Genomic DNA, 23,150 nt, shown 5'->3' with positions numbered 1-23,150 from the left:
AAACAGTAGGGAAATCAATGATTCTTCAAAAGATCAACAAAATTGATAAACCTTTAGCTAGATGGACTAAGAAAAAAAGAAAACACTGAAATTACTAAAATCAGAAATGAAAGGGGAGACATTACTACTGATTCTACAGAAATAAAATATTTATAAGATAGTATTATGAACATATTGGATAACCTACAAGAAATGGGACAAATTCCCAGAAATCAAGACCAAGATTAAATCATGAAGAAATTGAAAATCTTCATAGACCTATATCTAATAAAGAGATTGAGTCAGCAATCAAAAATCTCCTTACAAAGATAAGTACTGGACCTGAGTATTCACTAGTGAATACTACCAAACATTTAAAGAAGAACTAATATTATTCTTAAACTTTTCCAAAAAATTGAAGAGGAGAGGACCCTTCATAATACATTTTATAAGACCAGCATTATTCTGATATCAAAGAAAGACACTACAAGAAAAGAAAACTATAGATCAATATCCCTTGTGAATATTGATGCAAAAATCCTCAACAAAATACAAGCAAAATGATTTCAGTAGCACATTAAAAGGATTATACACCATGACCAAGTGGGATTTATTCCTTGGATGCAAGGATGGCTCAACACATGAAAAATGGTCAATATAATATACCACATTAACAGAATGAAGGGAAAAAACCCACATGATCATCTCAACTGATGCTGAAAAAGCTTTTGACAAAATTCAATATCCTTTTATGATAAATACACTCAACAAAACAGAAATAGAAGGAAACTACTTCGAGGCATTTGAGTGGCTCAGTTGGTTGAGCGTCCAACTCTTGGTTTCAGCTCAGGTCATGATCTCACAGTCGTGGCATCAAGTCCTGTGTTGGGCTCTGCGATTGGCGTGGAGTCTGCTTCAGATTCTCTCTCCCTCTCCTTCCCACTCACACACTCTCTCAAATAAATAAAATCTTAAAAAAAAAAAAGAAGGAAACTACTTCAACATAATGAAAGCCATATATAAAAACCCATAGAGAACATCATACTCAATGGTGAAAGACTGAAAGCTTTTCCTTTAAGATCAGGAACATGCAAGAATGCCCATGTTCGCCACTTCAACATAGTACTGAAAGTTCAAGCCAGAGCAATAAAACAAGAAAAAGAAATAAAACACATTCATATTGGAAAGGAAGATGTAAAATAATCTTTGTTCACAGAGTGTATGCCCTTATATGTAGAAAATCCTAAAGATTGCACCAAAAAAACTGTTAGAACTAATAAATGAATTCAACAAAGTAGCAGGATACAAAGTCAACACACAAAAATTAGTTGCATTTCTATACAACTAATAAGGAACAATCTGAAAATGAAATTAAAAAAACAATTACATTTACAATAGGCTTCAAAAAGAATAAAACACTCAGGATTAACTTAATCAAGGAGGTGAAAGATGTACAGTGAAACCTTCAAAACAATGATAAAAGAAATTAAAGACATAAATAAATGCAAACACACCCCATGTTCATGGATTGAAATACTTAATATTGTTAAGATGTCAATATTATCCAAAGAGATTTACAGTTTAATCCCTATCATAATCCCAGTGACAGTTTTTGCAGAAATAGAAAAACTCTTCCTAAAATTCATATGGAATCTCAAGGGACCCTGAATAACCAATACAATCTTGAAAGAGAACAAAAAAGCTGGATGGTTCACACTTCCTGATTTCAAACTTATTACAAAGCTACTGTAATAAAAATAGTGTGGTACTGGGATAATGGCAAATATACAGACCAATGGAATTGACAGTCCAGAAATAAACTCTCATATATAGTCAAATGATTTTTGACAAGGGACCATTCAATGGAGAAAGGACAGTTTTCCGAACAAATAATGCTGGGAAAATTGGATAGCTACATGCAAAAGAATGAAGTTGGATACTTACCTGACACCATACACAAAAATTAACTAAAAAATAGATCAAAGATCTAAATAGAAGACTTAAAACTATAGAAATCTTGGAAGAAAGCCTAAGGCAAAAGTTTCATGACATTCGCTTTGTCATTGATTTCTTAGATATGACACTAAAGACACAGGCAATAAGAGAAAATGGACAAACTGAAAACTTCATGAAAATAAGGTTTTGTACATCAAAATACAATATCAAGAGAGTAAAAAGGCAACCCACAGAATAGGAGAAAATATTTACAAATCACATATCTGATAAGATATTCATATCCAGAATATGTAGAGAACTCCAAAACTCATCAACATAAATACAAACAACCCAGTTAAAAAATGGGCAAAGGACTGTTGATGGGAATGCAAACTGGTGCAGCCACTCTGGAGAATAATATGAAGGTTCCTCAAAAAGTTAAAAATAGAACTACCCTACAACCCAGCAATTGTACTACTAGGTATTTACCCAAAGGATACAAATATAGTGATCTGAAGGGGCACCTGCACCCTGATGTGGGGTTTTTTTGTTTCTTTTTTTAAAGATTATTTATGTATTTGAGACAGAGAGATAGAACAAGCATGGGGAGGGGCAGAGGGAGACAGAGAAGCAGACTCCCCACTGAGCAGGGAGCCTGATGTGGGGCTTGATCCCAGGACCCTGGAAGGCAGACGCTTAACTGACTGAGCCACCCAGGTGCCCCTGCACCCTGATGTTTATAGCAGTATTATCAGCAATAGCCAAACTATGGAAAGAGCCCAATCCACCGACTGATAAATGGATAAAGAAGATGTGGTATATATACACAATGGAATATGACTCAGCCATAAAAAGAATGAAATCTTGCCATTTATAATGATGTGGATGGAGCTCGAGTGTATTTATGCTAAGTGAAATAAGTCAGTCAGAGAAAGACAAACACCGTATGACCTCATTCGTATGTGGAATTTAAGAAATAAAACAGATGAACATATGGGAAGGGGGGAAAAAGGAGAGAAGGAAACAAACTGTAAGAGCCTTTTAACAACAGACAACAAACTGACATTGATGGAGAGCTGTGTGTGGGGGATGGGCTAGATGGGTGATGGGTATTAAACAGGGCACTTGTTGTGATGAGCACTGGGTTGTATATAAATGATGAATCACTGAATTCTCTAGAAACCAATATTGCACTGTATGTTAACTAAAATTTAAATTTAAAAATGGGCAAAGGTTTTGAATAGACATTTCTCCAAAGAAGATACATAAATGACCCATAAGCACATGAAAAGATATTCAACATTACTAATCATTAGGGAAATGAAAATAAAAATTACAATGAGATACCACCTCACACCCACTAGGATGGCTACTATAAAAAACAAACAACAACAACAACACAAATGGAAAATAAGTGTTGGGGAGAATGTGGAGAACATGGAATGGTATCACTATTGGTGGGAATATAAAATGGCAGAGCCATGTGGAAAAGAGTATGGTAGTTCCTCAAAAAATTAAAAATAGAATTACCATATGATGGTATATACCCCCCAAAATTGAAAGCAGCGTCTGGCAGAAATATTGGTATACCCATGTTCACAGCAACAATATTTACGATAGCTAAAATGTGGAAGCAACTTAAATGTCCATCAACAGATAAACATAAATAGTGGTATATACGTACAATGAAATATTATTTTGCCTTAAAAAGGAAGGGAATTTTGACATATGCTGTGAGATGGATGAACTTTTGAAGACAAGTGAAATAAGCCAGTCACAAAGGATATTCTATAATCTGGTTTTGTTTTTAAAGATTTTTATTTATTTGACAGAGAGAGAGAGCACAAGCAGGGGGAGTGGCAGGCAGAGGGAGAGGGAGAAGCGGCTCCTCACAGAGCAGGGAGCCAAACCTAGGGCTTGGGGCTCCATCCTAGGACTCTACCCCAGGACCCCGGGATCATGGCCTGAGCCGAAGGTAGACGCTTAACCTACTGAGCCACCCAGGCGCCCCTGTATGATCTTGTTTATACGAGGTACTTAATCAAAATCATAGAGACAGAAAGTAGAATGGTGGTTGCCGGGGGCTTCCCGGGCGTTGGGGGCTGGAATGGGGAGTTGTTTAATGGGTATGCAGTTTGACTTTCATAAGATGAAAACAGTTCTGGAGATGATGGTGGTGACGTTGCACAGCATTATGAATGTATTTAGTACCACTGAATTGTGCACTTAAAAATGGCTAGGATGTGTATTTTATGTTTTGTGTATTTTACCACAATAAAAAAAAAAGGTGAGAAAATAAAGACAAAAAACACTGGGAGCTATTACCTTAAAAGCTAAAAAGGACGGGAAAAAAAGGGAAAACCAAAAAGCAGACAAACAAAAAGGAGGGGGAGGAGCATAAAATTCCAAACAGTAGGAAAATGGCACACCAGGCAGCCATTTTGTAATTGTAAATTACTGAGAATCGATGTTGATATTAAAACTCTCATGTTATAATATGCATCATATCATATTATTGTTTTAATATATTTATACATATATATACAGTTGGGGGAAATCTAGAAGGGAATGCACCAAACTGCTAAGAGTGGTACTCTCTGGGATTATGGATGATTTTTCATTTCTTATCTCTATTTTCTAAAATAAGCATGTATTAAGAAAAATCAGTGTAAGTTTCTAAAAACCAAGTCAACTTAAGGAAAAAACTTTGTAATCTCAAGTAACTATGTTAAAAACACTTATAGGAGAGGGATGAAGAAAGGGAGAGGTTTTCAAGTCTAATTCAATACAAAGCTAAATTTATTAAATACCTGGTTTCCCCAAATCAGTATGATTTTAGGTTTTGGATTTTTATTTTAATTTTAACTAAGACTTTCAAAACGTAGCTCTTCTTCCTATTAAAAAATGTAATCAGTTGGGTTAATTTCTCCCCAATTCGATTTAAAACATTAACCCAAAACTCAATGTCTTAAACACTAAAGACTAATTCCCATTAAAAACCGTGAAGCATGCTAATATAGGAACACTGAATCATTCTTCATTAACAGTAATTACCTCGATTGAAGAGTAAACAAGTATGCATGGAAGTAAAACAAAAATCCCAACTAATGAGCATCATTCTGAGATCAAGGGCGACAGCGAATAATTTTGAAATTGCCATCAGAATTACGCAAAGATAACCAGACCGAGGATTGATTTTTATTGACTATCAAAAACAAAGTCATTCAAAATAGCACACAAAACACAGAGCGAACCACTTCCCTCTGAAACCTAACCGCCCTCTTCCTCAGTCCCTTCCTCTGACCCTGGAGAATGCCTGTCGCCACTTCCCCCGGCTCGTGCAGGGCACAGGTCCTGCACCAGAAGCCCTCGCAACAGGGCAGTGAACTCATTTCTTTCAGGCGTTCAGGGGCGGGACTCCTCAGCCCCGTGCGCACTCCGAGCCCCTCCCGGCCGGCCCCACCCCCCTACCTCCGGCCCCGTCCCGCCCTGCCCGGCTCGCATGCTGTGGGCTTCTCCCACGCTCCCTGCCTGTGTGTGACGAGCCGGCGGCTGGGAGGGGTCAACTGCGCACGCCCAGAGCGCTGCGCTGAGCGTACTGGAGAGACCTTGGCTGTACTCCCGAAACGATGAGGCGCGGCGTTCGGCGGGCTCCTTCCCGGAAGCGGAAGCTTGGGGGGCGGGCCAAGGGGGGCCGGGAGTCAGCGGCGGTTAATTCTTCTTATCGGGCGGCTTTACTTCCCTCCGTGTGGGCTTCTCTGAGGCTGCGAGAGATGGTCAGGTCCGGATCTCGATCGGGCCAGGTGAGGGCTGCGGACCTGAGGCGTCCACCATGGGGGTAGAGAGGGATTGAGGGGGTTCTAGTGCCGGGAGAAGTGCAAAACTCTGAAAAAAGTAAAAACAGACAATGCGGCGGCATTAAAAATGCTGAGAAAGGGGAGTTGGGGGGACACCCAATCTTAACATCCTAACAGCCGCTCCGTCCCTAGACGTATATTCTGTTTTAATCGTAGTAGTCCGCCAGAGTGCTGGCTTCGGTGTGGGGCGCGGGTTCGAGTCCAGCCTCCGCCCTGGGTGGAGGAACCGCTCCAAGGCATTGTCGCATCAAATCCAGGTTCCCGGCTTTTCCACCTAGTGCCGCTATTAGCTGGTCCTCCGTCACAATTGCTGGTTATTTTACCACTGGTAAAAACAAACGTCTCCCAATTAGTGCCCCCGCCTTCAGCCTTACCTTTCTCAAATGCATGCCCCTCGTTGTAACTAAATGGTTCACTTTTCTGCTTAAAAATTGACACGAACACTTTGGTTTCAAGGTAAAAATCTCAGTTCTTTGGCCTGTCAGTACAGCGTTTTTTGATCCCACCAGTGCATTCCTTACCAGACCCCGCCTCCATTCCTGAAGTATCCATCACTGTTCACCTGTTCTGCATGTCCTGGATGCCCCATGCCCCCTCATGCTTCCATGCCTTTGCACTTCCTTTTCTGTCCGGCTTAGAATGCTCTTCTATTCCTGGTACCTCCACTCTCCATCTCCTCAGCTCGAGGGCGACGTAGAGAAGGCTTGCCTAGCACTCGTACATCCCCATTGTTTGGGTGCTCCTTGCCGCCCCTTTTGTGCTCTGTGCTAACCAGAATCAAACTGCTTTTCAGGCGAGAGACGTTGCCAGTATGTTTACCTCCCTTATTACACAATTTATCTCTATATTCTCAAGGCTTTGGACAGCACCTGGCATATAGTAGATTTTCAGGTAATGAATCAACTATTTCTCAGAGACTCGCTACCTAGAGTGATCTTATTCCTCTTTAAATATATCCACCTCTCTTTCTGTTTTTTTAATCTCCATTTATCAATTCACCTATAAGGCTGTCTTCCCCATTAATGTGAATTTTATGCTTTTTTTCAAGACCTGGCTCAAGACTTTTTTTTAAAGATTTTATTTATTTATTTGACAGAGATAGCGAGAGCAGGAACACAAGCAGGGGGAGTAGGAGAGGGAGAAGAAGGCCTCTCGCCCAGCGGGGAGCCCGATATGGGGCTCAATCCCAGGGTCCTGGGATCATGACCTGAGCGGAAGGCAGACGCTTAACGACTGAGCCACCCCGGGTGCCCCTCAAAAGACTTTCTTCATGAGTACTTCCTGACCATCCTTACCCTTTTAGATCTTTCTCTTACATTGAGTAAACTCAAGAGTATGTGCAGTCAGAAAGCGGGGGAAAACATGGTTTTTGTAATCATGGTCACCTACAGATTCAGATTCCCAGTCTGCCACTACTGTGGTAGTGATATTAAGCAAAGTACTTTTTCCTTCTCTAAGCCTCCTTTCCCTTAGCTATAAAATAGGTGTAAGTAGGTATCATTCTGCCTCAAAGAATTGGGGAGATTAAATGAGAGAACCTGGTAAAACATCTGTTTCACTCTTGGCATAAATATGCAACAAAATTTGGTTCCTTTAAAAACAGTTTACAACCATCTTAACGATAAGAATAGCTAACATTTAGGTAGCACTTGTGTGAAAGATGCTACTCTTAAGTATTTTTACATAGTACACATAATTCATTTAATATTCATAATAGCCTTATGAGGTAGATACTATTATCATTTCCATTTTATAGACGAGGAAAGTGAGGAACGAGGAGTTCAAATAATTTTCCTGTAGTTACAAAACTCATTAGCAGTGCAGCAGGATTCAGACCTACAAAGCTGGTGCCAGAGTCCATTCTTTTAAACACTACACTATATTTAATCAGATGCATGACGTTGAACAAGCCTCCTTTCTGAAATTTAGGTTCTACTTCATGGAAATAATAAATCATGGGATGTGGATTAAATGGAAATGAAAGACTTTGGGATACTCTATTCTACAAATGTAATTTTATCTTGTACTTGTTGGTAGGAGATACAACTTGTAAGAAAAGCTTATATTTTTCTCAAATAGCAAAGAAAAATAGTGTAATGATAATACCCAGTGGAAGTAAATGTGAGATAAAACAAAACGATTGTCTCATGCATTGTGATTTGAGGCACTCCTTTTGGAGAGTATTTTTGTAATTTGTGTCAAGGGCTATTAAATGAATAATGGCCTTTCACCAAATAAATAAGCTTTTAGTCCTGACTATGAAAAGGCTTTTTTCTGTATATTGGGAGGTTTATTTCAGGCTTGTTTTTCAATTGTGAAAAATATGAAGCAAACCTAGGACATGTTATATTACTTCCACTCAAAGAAATACTGTACAACCATTAAAAGAAAATTTGAAGGTATGCTAATATGGAAACAGATTTAAAAATAAAACCATAAGATTTACTCTTTTGTAACTAGCTAGTCATTATGACTAAGTAAATAATTGATATGAAAAAAGATTAGAACACCCAGTAGCAATATCTAGTGCCTAGATCTTGGTTTCAAAATACCATCGTCCACTAAAAGGAACCATGACTTCATGGAGGAATGGTCAACTCCACAGCTGAAGCAGGAAAATTATAAGATGAGCCTGGATACATCAAAATAAAAAGCATCTGCAGAGTAAAGGAAACAACAGAGTGAAAAGGCAACTTACGGACTGGAAAAAAAGATTTGTAAACCGTCTGTCTACTAAAGGGTTAATATTCAAACTATATCAGGAACTCCTACAACTCAATAGCAAAAAACCAAATAACCTGATTAAAAAATGAGCAAAGGACTTGAATAGACATTTCTCCAAAGAAGATGTATAAGTAAGCACATGAAAAGATGTTCAACATTACTAGTCATTAGGGAAATGCAAATCAAAGCCACAATGAGATAACACCTCACACCTTTTAGGATGGCAATTCTCATTGGCAAGGATATGGAGAAATTGGAACACTTATAAACTGTTGGTGAAAATGTGAAATGGTGCAGCTGCTATAACAAATAGCATAACGTTTCCTCAAAAAGTTAAAAATAGACCTCTTATACGATCTAGAAATTCTACTCCGGGGTTTTTATACAAAAGAATACAATTTTAAGGAGATATTTGCACCTCTGTGTTCATTGCAGCATTACTCATGGTAGCCAAGATGTGGAAGGAACCTAAATGTCTACTGATGGATGAATGGACACAATGGAATATTATTCAGCCTTAAAAAAAGAAAAATCCTGCCATATGCAACAGGGATGAATCTTAAGGATATTATACTAAGTGAAATAAGCCAGTCAAAAGGGCAGATACTGCATTATTCCATTAATATAAGGGATCTAAGATAGTCATAATCCATAGAAGCAGAGAGCAGAATGGCAGATGCCAGAGGCTGGAGGTGGGGGGATTTGGGGAGTTGCTGTTCAATGGATATAAAGTTTCAGTTATGCAAGATAAATAAGTTCTAGAGATCTGCTGTACAACATCATACATGTAGTTAACTATATGGTATTGTGCACTTAAAAATTTGTGAAGAAAATAGAACTCATGTTAAGTGTTCTTACTACGATGAAAAAACAAAACCAAAGGATGAGCCCAGAGCACCTTGTTGCAGAAAGTAAGGAATTACTCAAAAAATAGTGGGGACATATTAAAATGATACAAGAGCCAGTTTGAAAAGACTACCACTGACAGAAGCTGGGACAATGGAGCATCAAAATATTTTAAATAATGATGATAATGGATCATAACCCATTGAATAAAATAGAATGAGTCCATACTTACAAACAAGGAAAAGTGCTTACCTAGAGTTGAATGCCAACTAATAAATGTAGAAGGAATGATGTAAGTTAGACAAGTCACCATTTCACAAACAAGTGGATTAAGGCAAGAATCATCAATGGGTGCTAAAACTACTGGGTGAAAGTCTAATGAATAGGAAGTCTGCATAATCTCAAAGTATCTGCCCATTAAATGCTTAATACAAAGGTAAAAATAATAACCTTACAGTGAAAAACCTGGCAGACACCATCTTAAATAATCAAAGTTTACATCAGCTATAATGGGAAAATTGATACCATGTGCTTACTCATATTGAGACAGACAAAACTTCCCTTTTGTGGTATTTCTGCCAAAAATGTACAACCTCAATCTAATTATGAGGGAAAATCAGACAAGTCTAAATGTCCGGAGGGACATTCTACAACATAACTGGCTTGTATTTTTAAGATGTGAAGCTTATAAAAGCCAGTGAGTGATAACCCAAGGAACTATTCCAGATGAAAGGAGACTAGTGAGGTGTGACAATTCAATGCAACATATGATCCTGCATTGCACATGTACTAGCATTATTTTTTATAAAGAACAGTATTGGAATAATCAGCAAAATGTGAGTAAGGTATGTAATTTATAATACAGTATCAGTGTTAATTTCCTGGTTTTGATAATTATACTGTGGTTATATAAGTGACCGTGTTCTTGGGAAATATTTAGGAATAAATATTTAATATCATACCTGCAACTTACCCTGAAATGGTTCAGAAAAACAATAATACTATTTGTATATATTTTTTGTATTGTATATATTATGTTAATATATATATTTTGAGAGAACATGGAAGATATAGTGAAATATCAACAGTTGGGGAATCTGGGTAAAGGTATACAGAAATTCTTTGTACTGTTATTTCAAAATAAAAATTACAAAAAAAAGTTTTGATGGAAATGTGCCATTATTATAGTTACTGTTGCTTTTATCCTGGGTAATTTTCATTACCTTGTTTTCTGTAATATAACCTCATGTATATTTTTTAGAGAAATATCATGTTATCCTACAATTATGGCATGTGTTTACCTCTATACTTTTTTTAAAATTTTGAAATAAAATAATTGTGGTAGTTGTTTTTAGACTTGGTCTAGAACATAGCAGCACCATGGTTTGGAATTTTATTATGATTCTGGCCAGAACACCAACATATGTATGTACCAACGGGAAAGACCCTAAGGATGTCATGCAGGGACCAGCAGAGCAACACTACATAGGGTCTTATTTCCTACGGCGTTGGTTCTCATTGCTGGCCTTATGACTCCATCATATCCCGGGTTATCTCAAGGAGAAGTGTAACTCTATTAACCCAGTTTTTAAAATGTGCTCTCAGTTGCATATAACTCCAGATAGTTTAATAGTTACTGCTGAAAGCTATCTTGGGATGAAATATGTAACATGTCAAGAGAAACCATAAATGTAACTGCCAACAATGGTGACTACTTCTGAAGGGTGAAATGAGGGAGTGAATAGGGAATTTAACTTGTCCTTTAAAAATTCTATTTTAGGGACACCTGGGTGGCTCAGTCAGTTAAGCGTCTGCCTTCAGCTCAGGTCATGATCCCAGGGTCCTGGGATCGAGCCCTGCATCGGGCTTCTTGCTCAGCGGGGAACCTGCTCTCCCTCTGCCTGTCACTCCCCCTACTTGTACTCGCTCTCTCCCTCTGGCAAATAAATAAAATCCTTTTTAAATTATATTTTAAATAGAGATTATAGTTATCTGTTATTAAGATATAAGAAGGTATACCATGGAAAGTCTCCCTTCTTGCTCTGTCCCCCAGATTCTCATTTTCTCTCCCCAGAGGCAAACACAATGAACTTTTTTTTTTTTTTAATTTTATTTATTTATTTTAGAGACAGAGCACAAGAGGGGGGAGGGTCAGAGGGAGAAGCAGACTCCCTGCTGAGCAGGGAGCCCGATGCGGGACTCGATCCTGGGACTCCAGGATCATGACCTGAGCCGAAGGCAGTTGTTTAACCAACTGAGCCACCCAGGCGCCCCCAAACACAATGAACTTTTACCTGGCTAACTTTCAAGATAGTGGATGCACGTTAAAGCAAGTGCATTTTTTTCTTGTACACAAAAGGTAGCCCACTTATTTTACTTTTAATAATAACAATTCAAATTGTTATTAATATTTAAAAATAATAAAAAATTGTTTTAAAAATATTGTTATATGAGTTTGAGAAGAAAGTAAGAGAATGAAATTTGGATAATGAGTTTTCATGGGCTGGTCTTGTCAGGCATTCTAAATAATGTGGATAAATAGAATCAGAGTTATGAACTCTATGCTGTATGTTGAATTAACTTTATGTTTTGAAGACTTGGGGAATGTAGGACATGCTCAGATTGAATATAGTCCAAACTTAACTCTAGTAGATACTTCTGGTTAAAATAATACCTCAGTTTCATTTTCAGCTTACACAGATAGAAGGAACAAATATATGTGCTGTTTGCTTGACATTTTATGTAGAACAAACTATTAATAAGAGTTCAATTGTAATTATGGATTTATAGGATATAGCACATTTATAAAAAATTAATAAGATGCTATATACATCAAATGGAATATTATTCAGCCTTAAAAAGGAAGGAAATTTTGACACTTGCTACAAGACATTAGGTGAAGTGAAATAAGCTAGTCACAAAAGGAAAAATACTGTATGATTCCACTTATATGAGCTTCCTAGAGTAGTGAAATTCATAGAGACAGAAATTAGAAGCGTGGTTGCCCAGGGCTGGGGGCAAGAGTGGGTGGGAAGTTAATGTTTAATGGGTACGGAATTTCAGTTTGGCAAGATGAGAAGATTCTGGAGATGGATGGTAGTGTTGGTTACACAGTGTGAATTTATTTAATGTCGCAGAACTGTACACTAAAAAATGGCTACAATGGTAAATTTTATGTCATGTTTTTACCACAAAAAGAAAGGAAACAACATTTCAGGTTTTGTCAAGACCGCCTACTGAGAATATAATAGAACAATATTTGTATATTTACTATAATATAATGCATTATATCATAGGTGTTATCTTCAGGAAAACACACTGGACCTGCTAAATTAACAAATGGAAAGAAAGGGTAAGTATTTAAAGAAGTTTACAACTTCAGAAAATCTCAAGAAACATTTCAGGTCTTTGGGCTGCACTGAATTTTGCCTACCCCAGAAAACTAGGTGGGTCTCTACCTTCACAGACTCAGGGGAGGAACCTTCCATATCTACTCATGTTAATCATTTTAGTGTTTAACAGCCCTTATAATCTTTATAAAATCCTATTTAAGTCCATTTTATGGACAAGCTTTCTTATCCAACCTTTGCTGGGAAGAAAATGACTACTTATTAATATATTTTGGAAAAAAAATGTTGTAGTATTTGTGAAAATATTAACGAACTTGTTTTCTAGGACCTATTTAAGAAAGATATCACGTTTTAATGCAGATTCTGGCTATGCTATCCATTCTGATTCAGAAAGTCAGGTAAGATTAAACTGAATAGATACAATATACACTATTATAATTAATTTTCAGGTTAAAAACTAAGAATTGGGAATAAAAATTCAGAGGTAAAGTATTGAAGGCTTTTCACTTTAAAATATTTCTGCCAATAATAAATTGCTTCTGAAAAAAAATTTTAAAACTACATAATTTGTTATTTTTTTTTTTCCTCTGCACTAAAATTTTGTCTATGCATTTCTAAATGGCTTTCTCCTTACAGACTGAAACTGTACAAGGGCTTGATGGTTGTGCTTCTTTGCTGCAGGACATTTTGAGAAATGAAGATTCAGGTTTTTTAATTTTTTAAATACCTCTTTGCTAATCACCTTTTCTCAAATAATTCTCTTAATGCAAATGAATTTTTGTTTTAATTATTAATAGGTTCAGAAATAGCATATTCAGAAAATAGATATAATCCCAGATCCTTAGAAGGCAAAAGATTTGGAGCTAAAAAGAAAGGACATGAAAAACATGTTCCTTCAGGAGTCCAGAAGGAAATTTGTAAGTATTTTTTTCTCTTTTTTGTTTAAATATGATCTTTGGGGGTGTGACTCTTGATCTTGGGATTGTGAGTTCGAGCCCATGTTGGGTGTAGAGATTACTTTAAAAATAAATAAAATCTGGGGCGCCTGGGTGGCTCAGTCGTTAAGCGTCTGCTTTCGGCTCAGGTCATGATCTCCAGGTCCTGGGATCGAGCCCCGCATCAGGCTCCCTGCTCAGAGGGGAGTCTGCTTCTCCCTCTCCCTCTGCCTCTCCCCACTGCTCCTACTCTCTGTCTCTCTCTCTGTATCTCTCTGTCTCAAATAAATAAATTAAAAAAAAAATTCTATTAAAAAAATAAATAAAATCTTAAAATATATATAATCTTTAATTCTGAGGGTTTTGATAAATTATTGGGAGTATGCAGTTGGTCTTTCATTTTAATATGTGGGTTATTCAGGTGTGTATGTGTGTGCTTATGCTTCTCTTTCTCTATTCTGCTTCTAACTACTGGGTAGTTACTTTGTTTACCATCACTTTCCCAAGAAGAAAAGTAGAAAAAGTGACAGACTGGGTTTTGTAGAAGAAAGTTCAAACTCAGAATGACATTTATGAGGTATATAGAGTTATCTTTGTTCTCCTTGCCACTTAATTCCATAAATAACCACAAATTGGTTGTGTTTCATGTGCATACTTATAGATACTAATTGTTTTAAAGTCATTTTATGTGTATATGTTGTAAGTAAGTTTATTACTCAACTTTAAATGCCAGGTTTAGGATTTTGTCTGAGGGCCCAGCGTGTAGATTAAGTGCACTTTTATTCTTGCTCTCAAAGCTCTGATTTTTTTTTTTAATGGTCCAAGTATCAGAATTGTTACAGAGTTTCCTGTCTCTCTTACTCTATTTTCCCCTGAGAGCATGAACTGGACAAGGAGCAAGGTGAAAGAGTTTTATTAGATTTTAGAAATAACACCCGTAAAGAGGGGTCTTGTAATTGTAGGAGAGAGTTTACAGATACCATTTAATAGAGATTTTAAAGATGTGGTAAAAATAATTTTTGACTGGAGAATGTACACATTCATTAACTACTTTTAAAAGACAATTTGAGGTGATTTTCTTTAGGGGGTGATAGTGGTAAAGCCCTTCTATAAAGTAGATGATAAATTGAGCTATTTCTGAGAGTCTTTTCTTCCCTAATATTTTATGGTAAAAGTTTTTGAAGAATCATATTTCAAGAATTTGTTTTCCCTTCTTCCATATTAGTATCTTCAGATAATAAGAAGCATATACCTAATGAAGCTTCTGCTGGAAGTGAGAGAGACTCATCAGATATACCACAGAATTGGTCATTGCAAGATCATTATAGAATGTATTCACCCATAATATACCAAGCCCTCTGTGAGCATGTGCAGACTCAGATGTCACTGATGAATAATTTGGCTTCAAAGAACAACCCTAATGGAATTCCTACTGTACCTTGCCAGACCATGTCTGATTCTGGTTAGTATGAATGATATTTTAAAAAGCATGAATATAAACTCTAATTAAGTTACCTACTTATTGTAAAAGCAGTATGAGATGTGATAACTTTTTCTCCTCTTACCTTTTAGAATCTCAGGCAACTGCACATTCTAGTTATGGCTTATCTACCTCCACCCCAGTCCAGTTACTTCAGCATCCATCCTGCCCTCCAGTGGTTCATTCTGTGGGTACAGTTTATACATTATACAAGTAGTTATTTGCTTTGAGAAATTGTCACCTTAAGAGAAAAAATTGAGTTTACTGATTGATAATGCATTATTTTTTCAAATTATTTTTTACTAGAAAAGTTTTACCCATTCATTAAGGATGATGATAAGGGGGGGAGGAGGAAAGAGATTATCAGAAAAAAGAAATCGCCCATACCTACTACTTAAGCACATTTGCTGTTAACATATTGATAGAGCGCTTGCCAATCATTTAATTCTCCGGTTTTTATTTAAGTTTGCTTTCTTTTAAAAATATAGTCATAAGGGCACCGGGGTGGCTCAGTTGGTTAAGCACCTGCCTTCAGCTCAGGTTATGATCCCACGGTCCTGGGATCTTGCCCCATGTCGGGCTTCCTGCTCAGTAGGGAACCTGCTTCTCCCTCTCCCTCTGCAGCTTCCCCTGTTTGTGCGCTCTCTCTCTGTCAAATAAATAAAATCTTTAAATATATATATATAGTCATAATTAAATTATACAGTTTTATATACTACCTTTTTTACTTAGCATTTTATTGTAAACATGTTTCTCAATTAACGTATACCTTTTGTAAATTTTTAATATGTTAATACTCTATTTACTGGATATACTGTAGTCCACATAACTACTCCCCTATGATAGGACATTTAAGTAACAGTTTTTTACTACCATAACGTTTCTGTAAACATATTTGTGCAAAAGCTTTTCGTATGTTTGAGCTTATTTTCTTGCAATGCAATTTCCCAAAGTGGAAGTTTGTTTTAGTCCCACGGTGGACTGATTTTTGATGCCTTTAAACCATGTGTGATATTTGCAAACAGTTTATTTTAGTCATGGCTTTATAATGTTCCCATATTGCAGAGTGAACTAATTAATAAGCTTTAAAAAAACTAGAATATCGTGCTCAAGGGAAATCCAGCTTACTCACTGGTAAGCTATAACGCCATCCTACAAAAGTCATTTTCTAATATTTCTGGTTTGAGTTTATTATAGTTAATGCCTACAAGTCAATGCTCATATTTTTGAAGGCTTAACTTGTTTTTTTCTGTCTGTAGGAGGTTCAGACTGATGGTGACAACCAGTTTGCATCACAAAGTAAAACAGTTTCTGTGAACTGTGCTGATGTTCTACAGAATTCCTTCAGTACTGGTCTTGGCGTTCCATGTAGCCTGCCTAAAGCGGACAAACCAACTGTTCCACCATTTCAGCAGCTGGGTCTTATTAATGGAATTCTGCCACAGCAAGGAGTTCCTAAGGAACCAGACCTACTAAAGTGTATTCAAACATATGTGAATCTCTTGCATTCTCATCCGGACAGTCAGATTTGCCGAAGCCCCACTCTGTTGCCGCCAGCTTTCCTGTCCAGTAATGAAGACAAATGTGCCAAAGAACAAATTGGAGAAGTCACAAGTGAAGGAAAGGATTTAAACATACACATGCGAGATTCAAGAATAAAGGATGTGCAGAAGGCAAAAAATGTGAACCAGAGTGCCGAAAAAGCCAGAACTATAAAGTATTTGTTGGGAGAGCTCAAGGCCCTGCTAGCAGAGCAAGGTATATGAGCACTTTTAAAATAATTTTCTGTAGTGGGGTGTTAATGCTAAACAGAAGTGTCATATTATTTAGTCATCATTTATATTTAGAATAGTCGACATGGAGTTTGTGGTATTTTCCACAGAAATATGTCTTGAGCTAATAAGGAAGTGAGTTCTGCCTATTTTATTGTTACTTTTTAGATTTTGATCTCTTGTTGCCTGTGGATTTGAAATGTACAAGAGAGTGTCAAACAGTCTTTTACTTGCAAGTGTGTATTCATTCTACTTGATTAAAAAAGACCTTGAAAAGATTCAACTGAAGAGAATTTATAGCCATAAACTTTTAGGGGTTACAAGAGCCCTAAAGATGATTAGCTCCCTAGAATAGACTGGTAACTTTTCCTATTTTAAAAAGATGCAGAGATTTTCTTCCCATCATTCTTTAATAACCAGCTGTTATAAGGTTTAACAAATCTGACTTTGAGAAGTAATCCAAACCTTTTAATGCCATTTTCAGTTTACTTTTGGGGTTTTTTTATAAATTAAATCAAGAAAAATGTCTTAGGTGGAGTTATGAGATATTTGAGCCAAATCATATTCATTTGTTTTCATTATGTGTATATGCTAAATAATAGCTTTCACTTGGAGTGAGTTACAGATTTGTCATCTTAGAAACCATAGAAACCACAATAATTGATTATGGCAGCACTGACTGAATACCTAATATTTGCAGATTGATAAAAAGAGATTCCAAATCTTTTTTTTTTTTTTTTTAAAGATTTCATTTATTTATTTGAGAGAGAGAATGAGAGAGAGCACATGAGAGGGGGGAGGGTCAGAGGGAGAAGCAGACTCCCTGCGGAGCAGGGAGCCCGGTGCGGGACTCGATCCTGGGACTCCAGGATCATGACCTGAGCTGAAGGCAGTCGCTTAACCAACTGAGCCACCCAGGCGCCCAAGAGATTCCAAATCTTAAAATGTGTTATAAGAACATGGCACTATTAATCTGAAGGCTTAATATATTAAAATCTCCATGTTTTCAGACCTTCAATTTATTACTATTCTCTTAACCAAATACTTAGTCATAGTAAGAATAATAATAAGAGTAACAGTATTGTCATTTATTGAGTATTTACCATGTGCCTGGCACTGTGCTGAGTGTTTTATATGCATTATCTCATTTAATCCTCACAACAATCCCATGAGGTATTGGTATCTCTATTTAACTATCAAGAAATCTAGGCTTCAGGAGGTTAAGTAATTTGACTAAAGTTCCATTGCTAGAAAATGGTGGAGCCCAGGTCTCTGCCTCGAATGCTTATGAGCAAAACCACTCTACCAAGGATTGGTAGGGAACTTCTCAGTAGTTGGTCAGTCACAGATGTTTACTGTGTACATGTACTTTATTTACATCAGGGTGTTAAAATACCCATGGGATTGAGTAAAGTTTTGTAATTTAGAGTATACTTTCTACCTCTTTTGGGTATAAGAGAGTAAATATTATAATTATTAAATGTTTTCAGTCCACAGAAAATTTGAATGGAAATGAAGGGGCAATTATAAAAGGACAAAAGATCTAAAATCCACCTTCTCCCTGTGTCTGTTTGCCATCTCTCAAACCATCCACTTCCTGAAATTAATATAGCAAAAATGGTACTGCTTTTGATGTGGACACCAAATGAGGTGTGGCTGGTTTTAAATCTACTTTATAAAATTAAATAATAAAACCTTATCAGAGTAGATCCTCCCTCAATATTTTGCCAAATTGAATAACCTAAAGTGAATTATTTGCTTATGCCAGGATCAAAGGTTGTGTTGTAAATGTTATTACTGTAATCAATTTTAGGAAGCCCTTCAGCAGTGATAGGAGTCCAATAGTCCTTTGAGATTGTGAGCTAGGAGACATGTCAGCTATCTTCCTACTGGACTCTTTAACTGAAAAAAAAGACTAATAATCCTATGATAGAAGATTAATCTTTAGTTCACTGAATTTAATTTCTTTAGAATTCTTTTGAATAAGCAAATACAGGGAGCAGGAAAGAGGAAAATAGGATTTATATACATCACAATTATAAGTAATCGAACTGTTGGTTTATAGCAAATATGTACATATCTGAAGAATTTTCTTTTTAGTAATACACATGAATAATCATCCAAAAATAATTTATGGTATTGTTATTACTTACTTCTTCTCTCTTTTATAGAGGATTCGGAAATTCAGAGGTTGATTACAGAATTGGAGGCATGTATATCTCTACTTCCAGCAGTGAGTGGAAACACAAATATTCAAGTTGAAATAGCACTGGCCATGCAACCACTAAGAAGTGAAAATGCTCAGTTACGCAGGTACAAATCATTCTTTGAATATTTTTGTCATATGCAAAGATGTCCTATGGCCAGAACAAAGGTGCCAAATGAGCTATCTAGGACTCTGTAAGAAAAATAGATTTACTGTTTATTGCGTTTCTACTTTTACTTCTCCATTTCTAAACATTGCCAGCATTCTTACTTCTGCTTGCTAGGACATATTTTCTTCCACCTCCTTTGCCTCCACTGTCACTTGGTTGATAGGGTATAGAGAGAAAAATGAAGTTCCTCAGGACATTTGTCAGACTCGTCTGGGCTGTGCTGCAGTAACAAACTCTAGAATCTCAGTGGCATAGCACGGCCAAAGTTTCTTTCTCCTTCATGCCAAGACCCTCTTTCATTCTATCACTCAGGGTTTAGGTTCCCTCCATCTTAATGAGCCACTGTCTCATAAGACATGTTTTTCAGGGAAAAGAGAACATGGACGGATCTGGCGCACCAACTCTACACACCCCAGCCCAGAAGTGACAGTCTTGCTTCTACTTCTGTTTTGTAGGCTAAAATGAGGCATATGGCCCTGCCTAATGTAAAGATTTGGGACATAAAATTTTCCCATACTGCCCATACACTCTGGGAGGAAAGGAGAACCTGATAGGGGTGAACACCAGTAGCCCCATCATGCTCAGACATAGAAAAAACTCATTTAAATTCCTAGATATTTTTTCTTTTGGCTATTTTAACTTATGTAGGAAATCACGTATTATTAGCAATATCCTAACTTTGAATGTTTCCGTGATGGCCACCAAGGCTGCTACTGCAGGGTCTGTACTTTGCAGAGAATTAGAATACATTGTCGGTTCTTTTGCGGCCCTGTAGTGTGCGTGAGCCCTGAGCTGGGATTATGGTTGCATGAGCTGTAGACGTTGTCACAAACATTTTCAAGAAATTAGAAAGTAGTAAAATAGGATCCCTCGTTGGAGAGGAGCTCAAATTTATGGATCGGGAGACTGCAAAGGCATGACACCTAGTGAGATTTACTTGCTTAGGATTATTTCTCTGAAGGTCATTAGTCTCTAAGATAATGTGATATAGGATGGGATTGCTGGGCTTAAATTCTAATAATACTGTCTTCAGTTCTGACCTATAATAGCATTAGTTTTTCAAAATAAAAAACATGTATAAATATATAATAGTAATGGTAATAGCTAATACTACTACTAACATTTATTGAATGTTTCTCATGTCCTATGCCTTTATATATGTCATCTCTTTAAATTCTCAGAATGGCTCCATGAGGTAGATACTATGTTATGCTCATTTACAGATGAGGAAACCAAGGCACAGAGAGGTTATGTAACTTGTCCAAAGTCACATGTATAAAAAGATTCAAACTGGGTAGTTTGATTTTAGAGAACAAATTATCTTAATTTCTACATTCTGCATTGCTTCTGCTAGGAAATAGAGTCTAACTTATTTTTACTTCAGGACTTCAATATTTAAGTGTATTTTGTGGAATAGCAGACTGTATACTGTAAGCTCTTTGAAAGAAGCGTGTTTTTAAAGGTATGACTGTCAACTAATTGGTGTCTTTAAATAAACATACCAGAACTTAGTCTCACAATATTATCTCTTTAAACATGTGCCCATGGGAAGTATCAGTGGTTCTTGTTTATTTCCCTTCTTTAGAAGATTTTAGAATTGTTTTGGGAGCTACTTTATAAGCCACTCAGGAAAATGAGACTTACTTTATTGGTCCACTGCTTGTTTTTAATTTTTTTAAAAGGTATTAGTTTGATGTTTAGCCTTATTCTTCAGACTTGGCACCAGATCTTTCTGGCTCTGTGTCCTTAGAGGACAAAGGTTATATAGCATGCTATTCCCACTGTTTACTTGACCTTCTAAAAATGAAATATCTGAAAAACAAGGAATTTGTCTTTTTAGTAGAATGAGGTTTCCAGCAGAGGGGTAGGAATTTTTGTGCTTCTTTGGTAACTTAATTTAGAAAGAATCATCCATAATTTCCATTACAAATGTAAGTTGGAATACATAGGTTCATTCAATAGTGTTTTCCAGCGTGTTTTTTTTTTTTTAAGATTTTATTTATTTTTTGACAGAGAGAGAGACAGAGAGAGAGGGAACACAAGCAGGGGGAGTGGGAGAGGGAGAAGCAGCCTTCCCAACGAGCAGGGAGCTGATGCAGGGCTCGATTCCAGGACCCTGGGATCGTGACCTGAGCCGAAATGACTGAGCCACCCAGGTGCCCCTTTTTCAGCGTTTTCAATCAAAAAAAATTTTTTTTCCTGTTTGGACATTCAGAAACCACGTGTTTCTCTTTAGCCAGAAAAGTGATCTTTCAGGACTTTGTTGGAGTTTATTGCCATCTTGTGGCTTAAAAAAAATAGCCAGGTGCAATGTTTTTGTGGCATTTGGGCGTTTTTGGCATTTGGGGCTGCACAGGTTTTATTTGGGACTTCTGATAACGTTCTTTTTTTTTTTTTTTTTAAAGATTTTATTTATTTGAGAGAGAGAATGAGACAGAGAGAGCATGAGAAGGGGGAGGGTCAGAGGGAGAAGCAGACTCCCCGCCGAGCAGGGAGCCCGATGCGGGACTCGATCCTGGGACTCCAGGATCATGACCTGAGCCGAAGGCAGTCGCTTAACCAACTGAGCCACCCAGGCGCCCCTGGGACTTCTGATAACATTCTTAACATTTAGCCTTCCTGGTCCCTACTCATGAAATGTCTCTAGTGCCCCATTCATTGTGACCACCAAAAGCCCCTGCACATTCCCAAATTTCCTGCATGAGCGTTGAGAGGGGACTACTTCCAGTTAAGAACCATTGAGCTAGAGAGTTCCTTAATATGTACAGGGCAAGTTAGAATTCATGACCACTTCCTGACTATAGACTCAAATATGAGGCCATTATGTCCTCACACAGAACAAAAAAATGAAATAGGAATGAGAGGGAGGAGCCAGGGGTGGCATTCAGTCTTTTGGCTTGATCATTTGACAGATGGTAACATAATTCTCCCAGATGGAAGCTACTAAAGGAAGAATATATTGTTTATTTGTTTATTGCATGTTATTTTTGAGATAGAATATATAGGAGAGCCAGTGAGTTAAGATTTAGACATGCCAAATTTGTCGTTTAGACCATCTGGAGATCTATATGGTATAAGTGGAGCACAGAACAAGATCCAGGATAGAAATGCAGACTGGGGAGTTATTCACTGAACACATTTTTATTGAGCTATTACTATAGATTTGGCACTGTTGTAGGCACTGGAGACAATGGTGACTAAAAACAGGTGATTTGCTATCAGCGTGTAAGTGGTAGATTCACCAGGAAGGTATAGAGTGTGAACCCAGCCAAGGGTGAAGTGCTGGGGAATAACAGCTTTTTAAGGAAAGAACACGGGGGCAGGAAGCTGTGAGAGAAACCCAAGAAGGAGCACGTAGGGAAGTGGGAGGAAAACCAGGAGAGAGAGATGTCACAAAAGCCATGGGAAGAAAGAATATATAGGAGAGATCTTTGCATAGCATATTCAGAATAAGCAAACTGACAAAAGAGATAAAAGGGGGTCAAGAATAAACATCACCAGATGACTTGCTCAAAGCAAACCCAAGAAAACTTGAAAAAGTATTCCACAGTTTCAAGGAGATTAAAGATAATAGAATCCTTAGAGGCAGGAAAAGAGAATGCTGTTTAAAGGAGAAAAGACAGCAAAGGAGAAGAAAAGTGAATTAGATGAGCTCAGGAAAGTAAAAGCCAAACATCTTACAAAAATGAAAACAAACATGAAGTCAGGTTTTTTATATTCCATTAGGGTACTTACTATATTCCATTAGAACCTAAGCAATATGAATGCTGATTTTGTTGTTTGGGGGGTTTTGCTTTTTCCCCCCAAATCTTCCTGTTTCATTTGCTACTAAATTCATAGTTCAGTGTCTCCTACCAACTTTAGCTTATTCCTCTTCCCAAACCCTTTTTAAAAAAA

At 37.1% G+C, this 23,150-nt stretch overlaps 1 protein-coding gene across 4 annotated transcripts in view; it reads left to right on the top strand.

Annotated features, from left to right (window-relative positions):
• Window positions 1-5,644: 5,644 nt before the first annotated feature.
• CCDC14 (coiled-coil domain containing 14) overlaps window positions 5,645-23,150 on the top strand; it is a 40,492-nt gene continuing 22,986 nt past the window's right edge. Inside the window, exons 1-9 of one of the 4 annotated variants that reach the window (XM_044914310.1) lie at window positions 5,645-5,717; window positions 12,638-12,693; window positions 13,017-13,089; window positions 13,328-13,397; window positions 13,489-13,608; window positions 14,852-15,088; window positions 15,199-15,293; window positions 16,366-16,864; window positions 19,050-19,191. In XM_044914310.1, the coding sequence (XP_044770245.1) occupies window positions 5,688-5,717; window positions 12,638-12,693; window positions 13,017-13,089; window positions 13,328-13,397; window positions 13,489-13,608; window positions 14,852-15,088; window positions 15,199-15,293; window positions 16,366-16,864; window positions 19,050-19,191 (1,322 nt within the window). In that variant the 5' untranslated portion in view covers window positions 5,645-5,687. Of the gene's footprint in view, window positions 5,718-12,637; window positions 12,694-13,016; window positions 13,090-13,327; window positions 13,398-13,488; window positions 13,609-14,851; window positions 15,089-15,198; window positions 15,294-16,365; window positions 16,865-19,049; window positions 19,192-23,150 lie in introns of those variants that run through there. The other 3 variants (XM_044914311.1, XM_021692497.2, XM_044914315.1) reach the window with 3 other exon arrangements.

Source organism: Neomonachus schauinslandi, chromosome 1, assembly GCF_002201575.2.
Source record: "Neomonachus schauinslandi chromosome 1, ASM220157v2, whole genome shotgun sequence".
NCBI classification, from domain to species: Eukaryota; Metazoa; Chordata; class Mammalia; order Carnivora; family Phocidae; genus Neomonachus; species Neomonachus schauinslandi.
The sequence above is the reverse complement of the archived record's forward strand: the minus strand, read 5'-3'. Positions and strand labels throughout refer to the sequence as shown.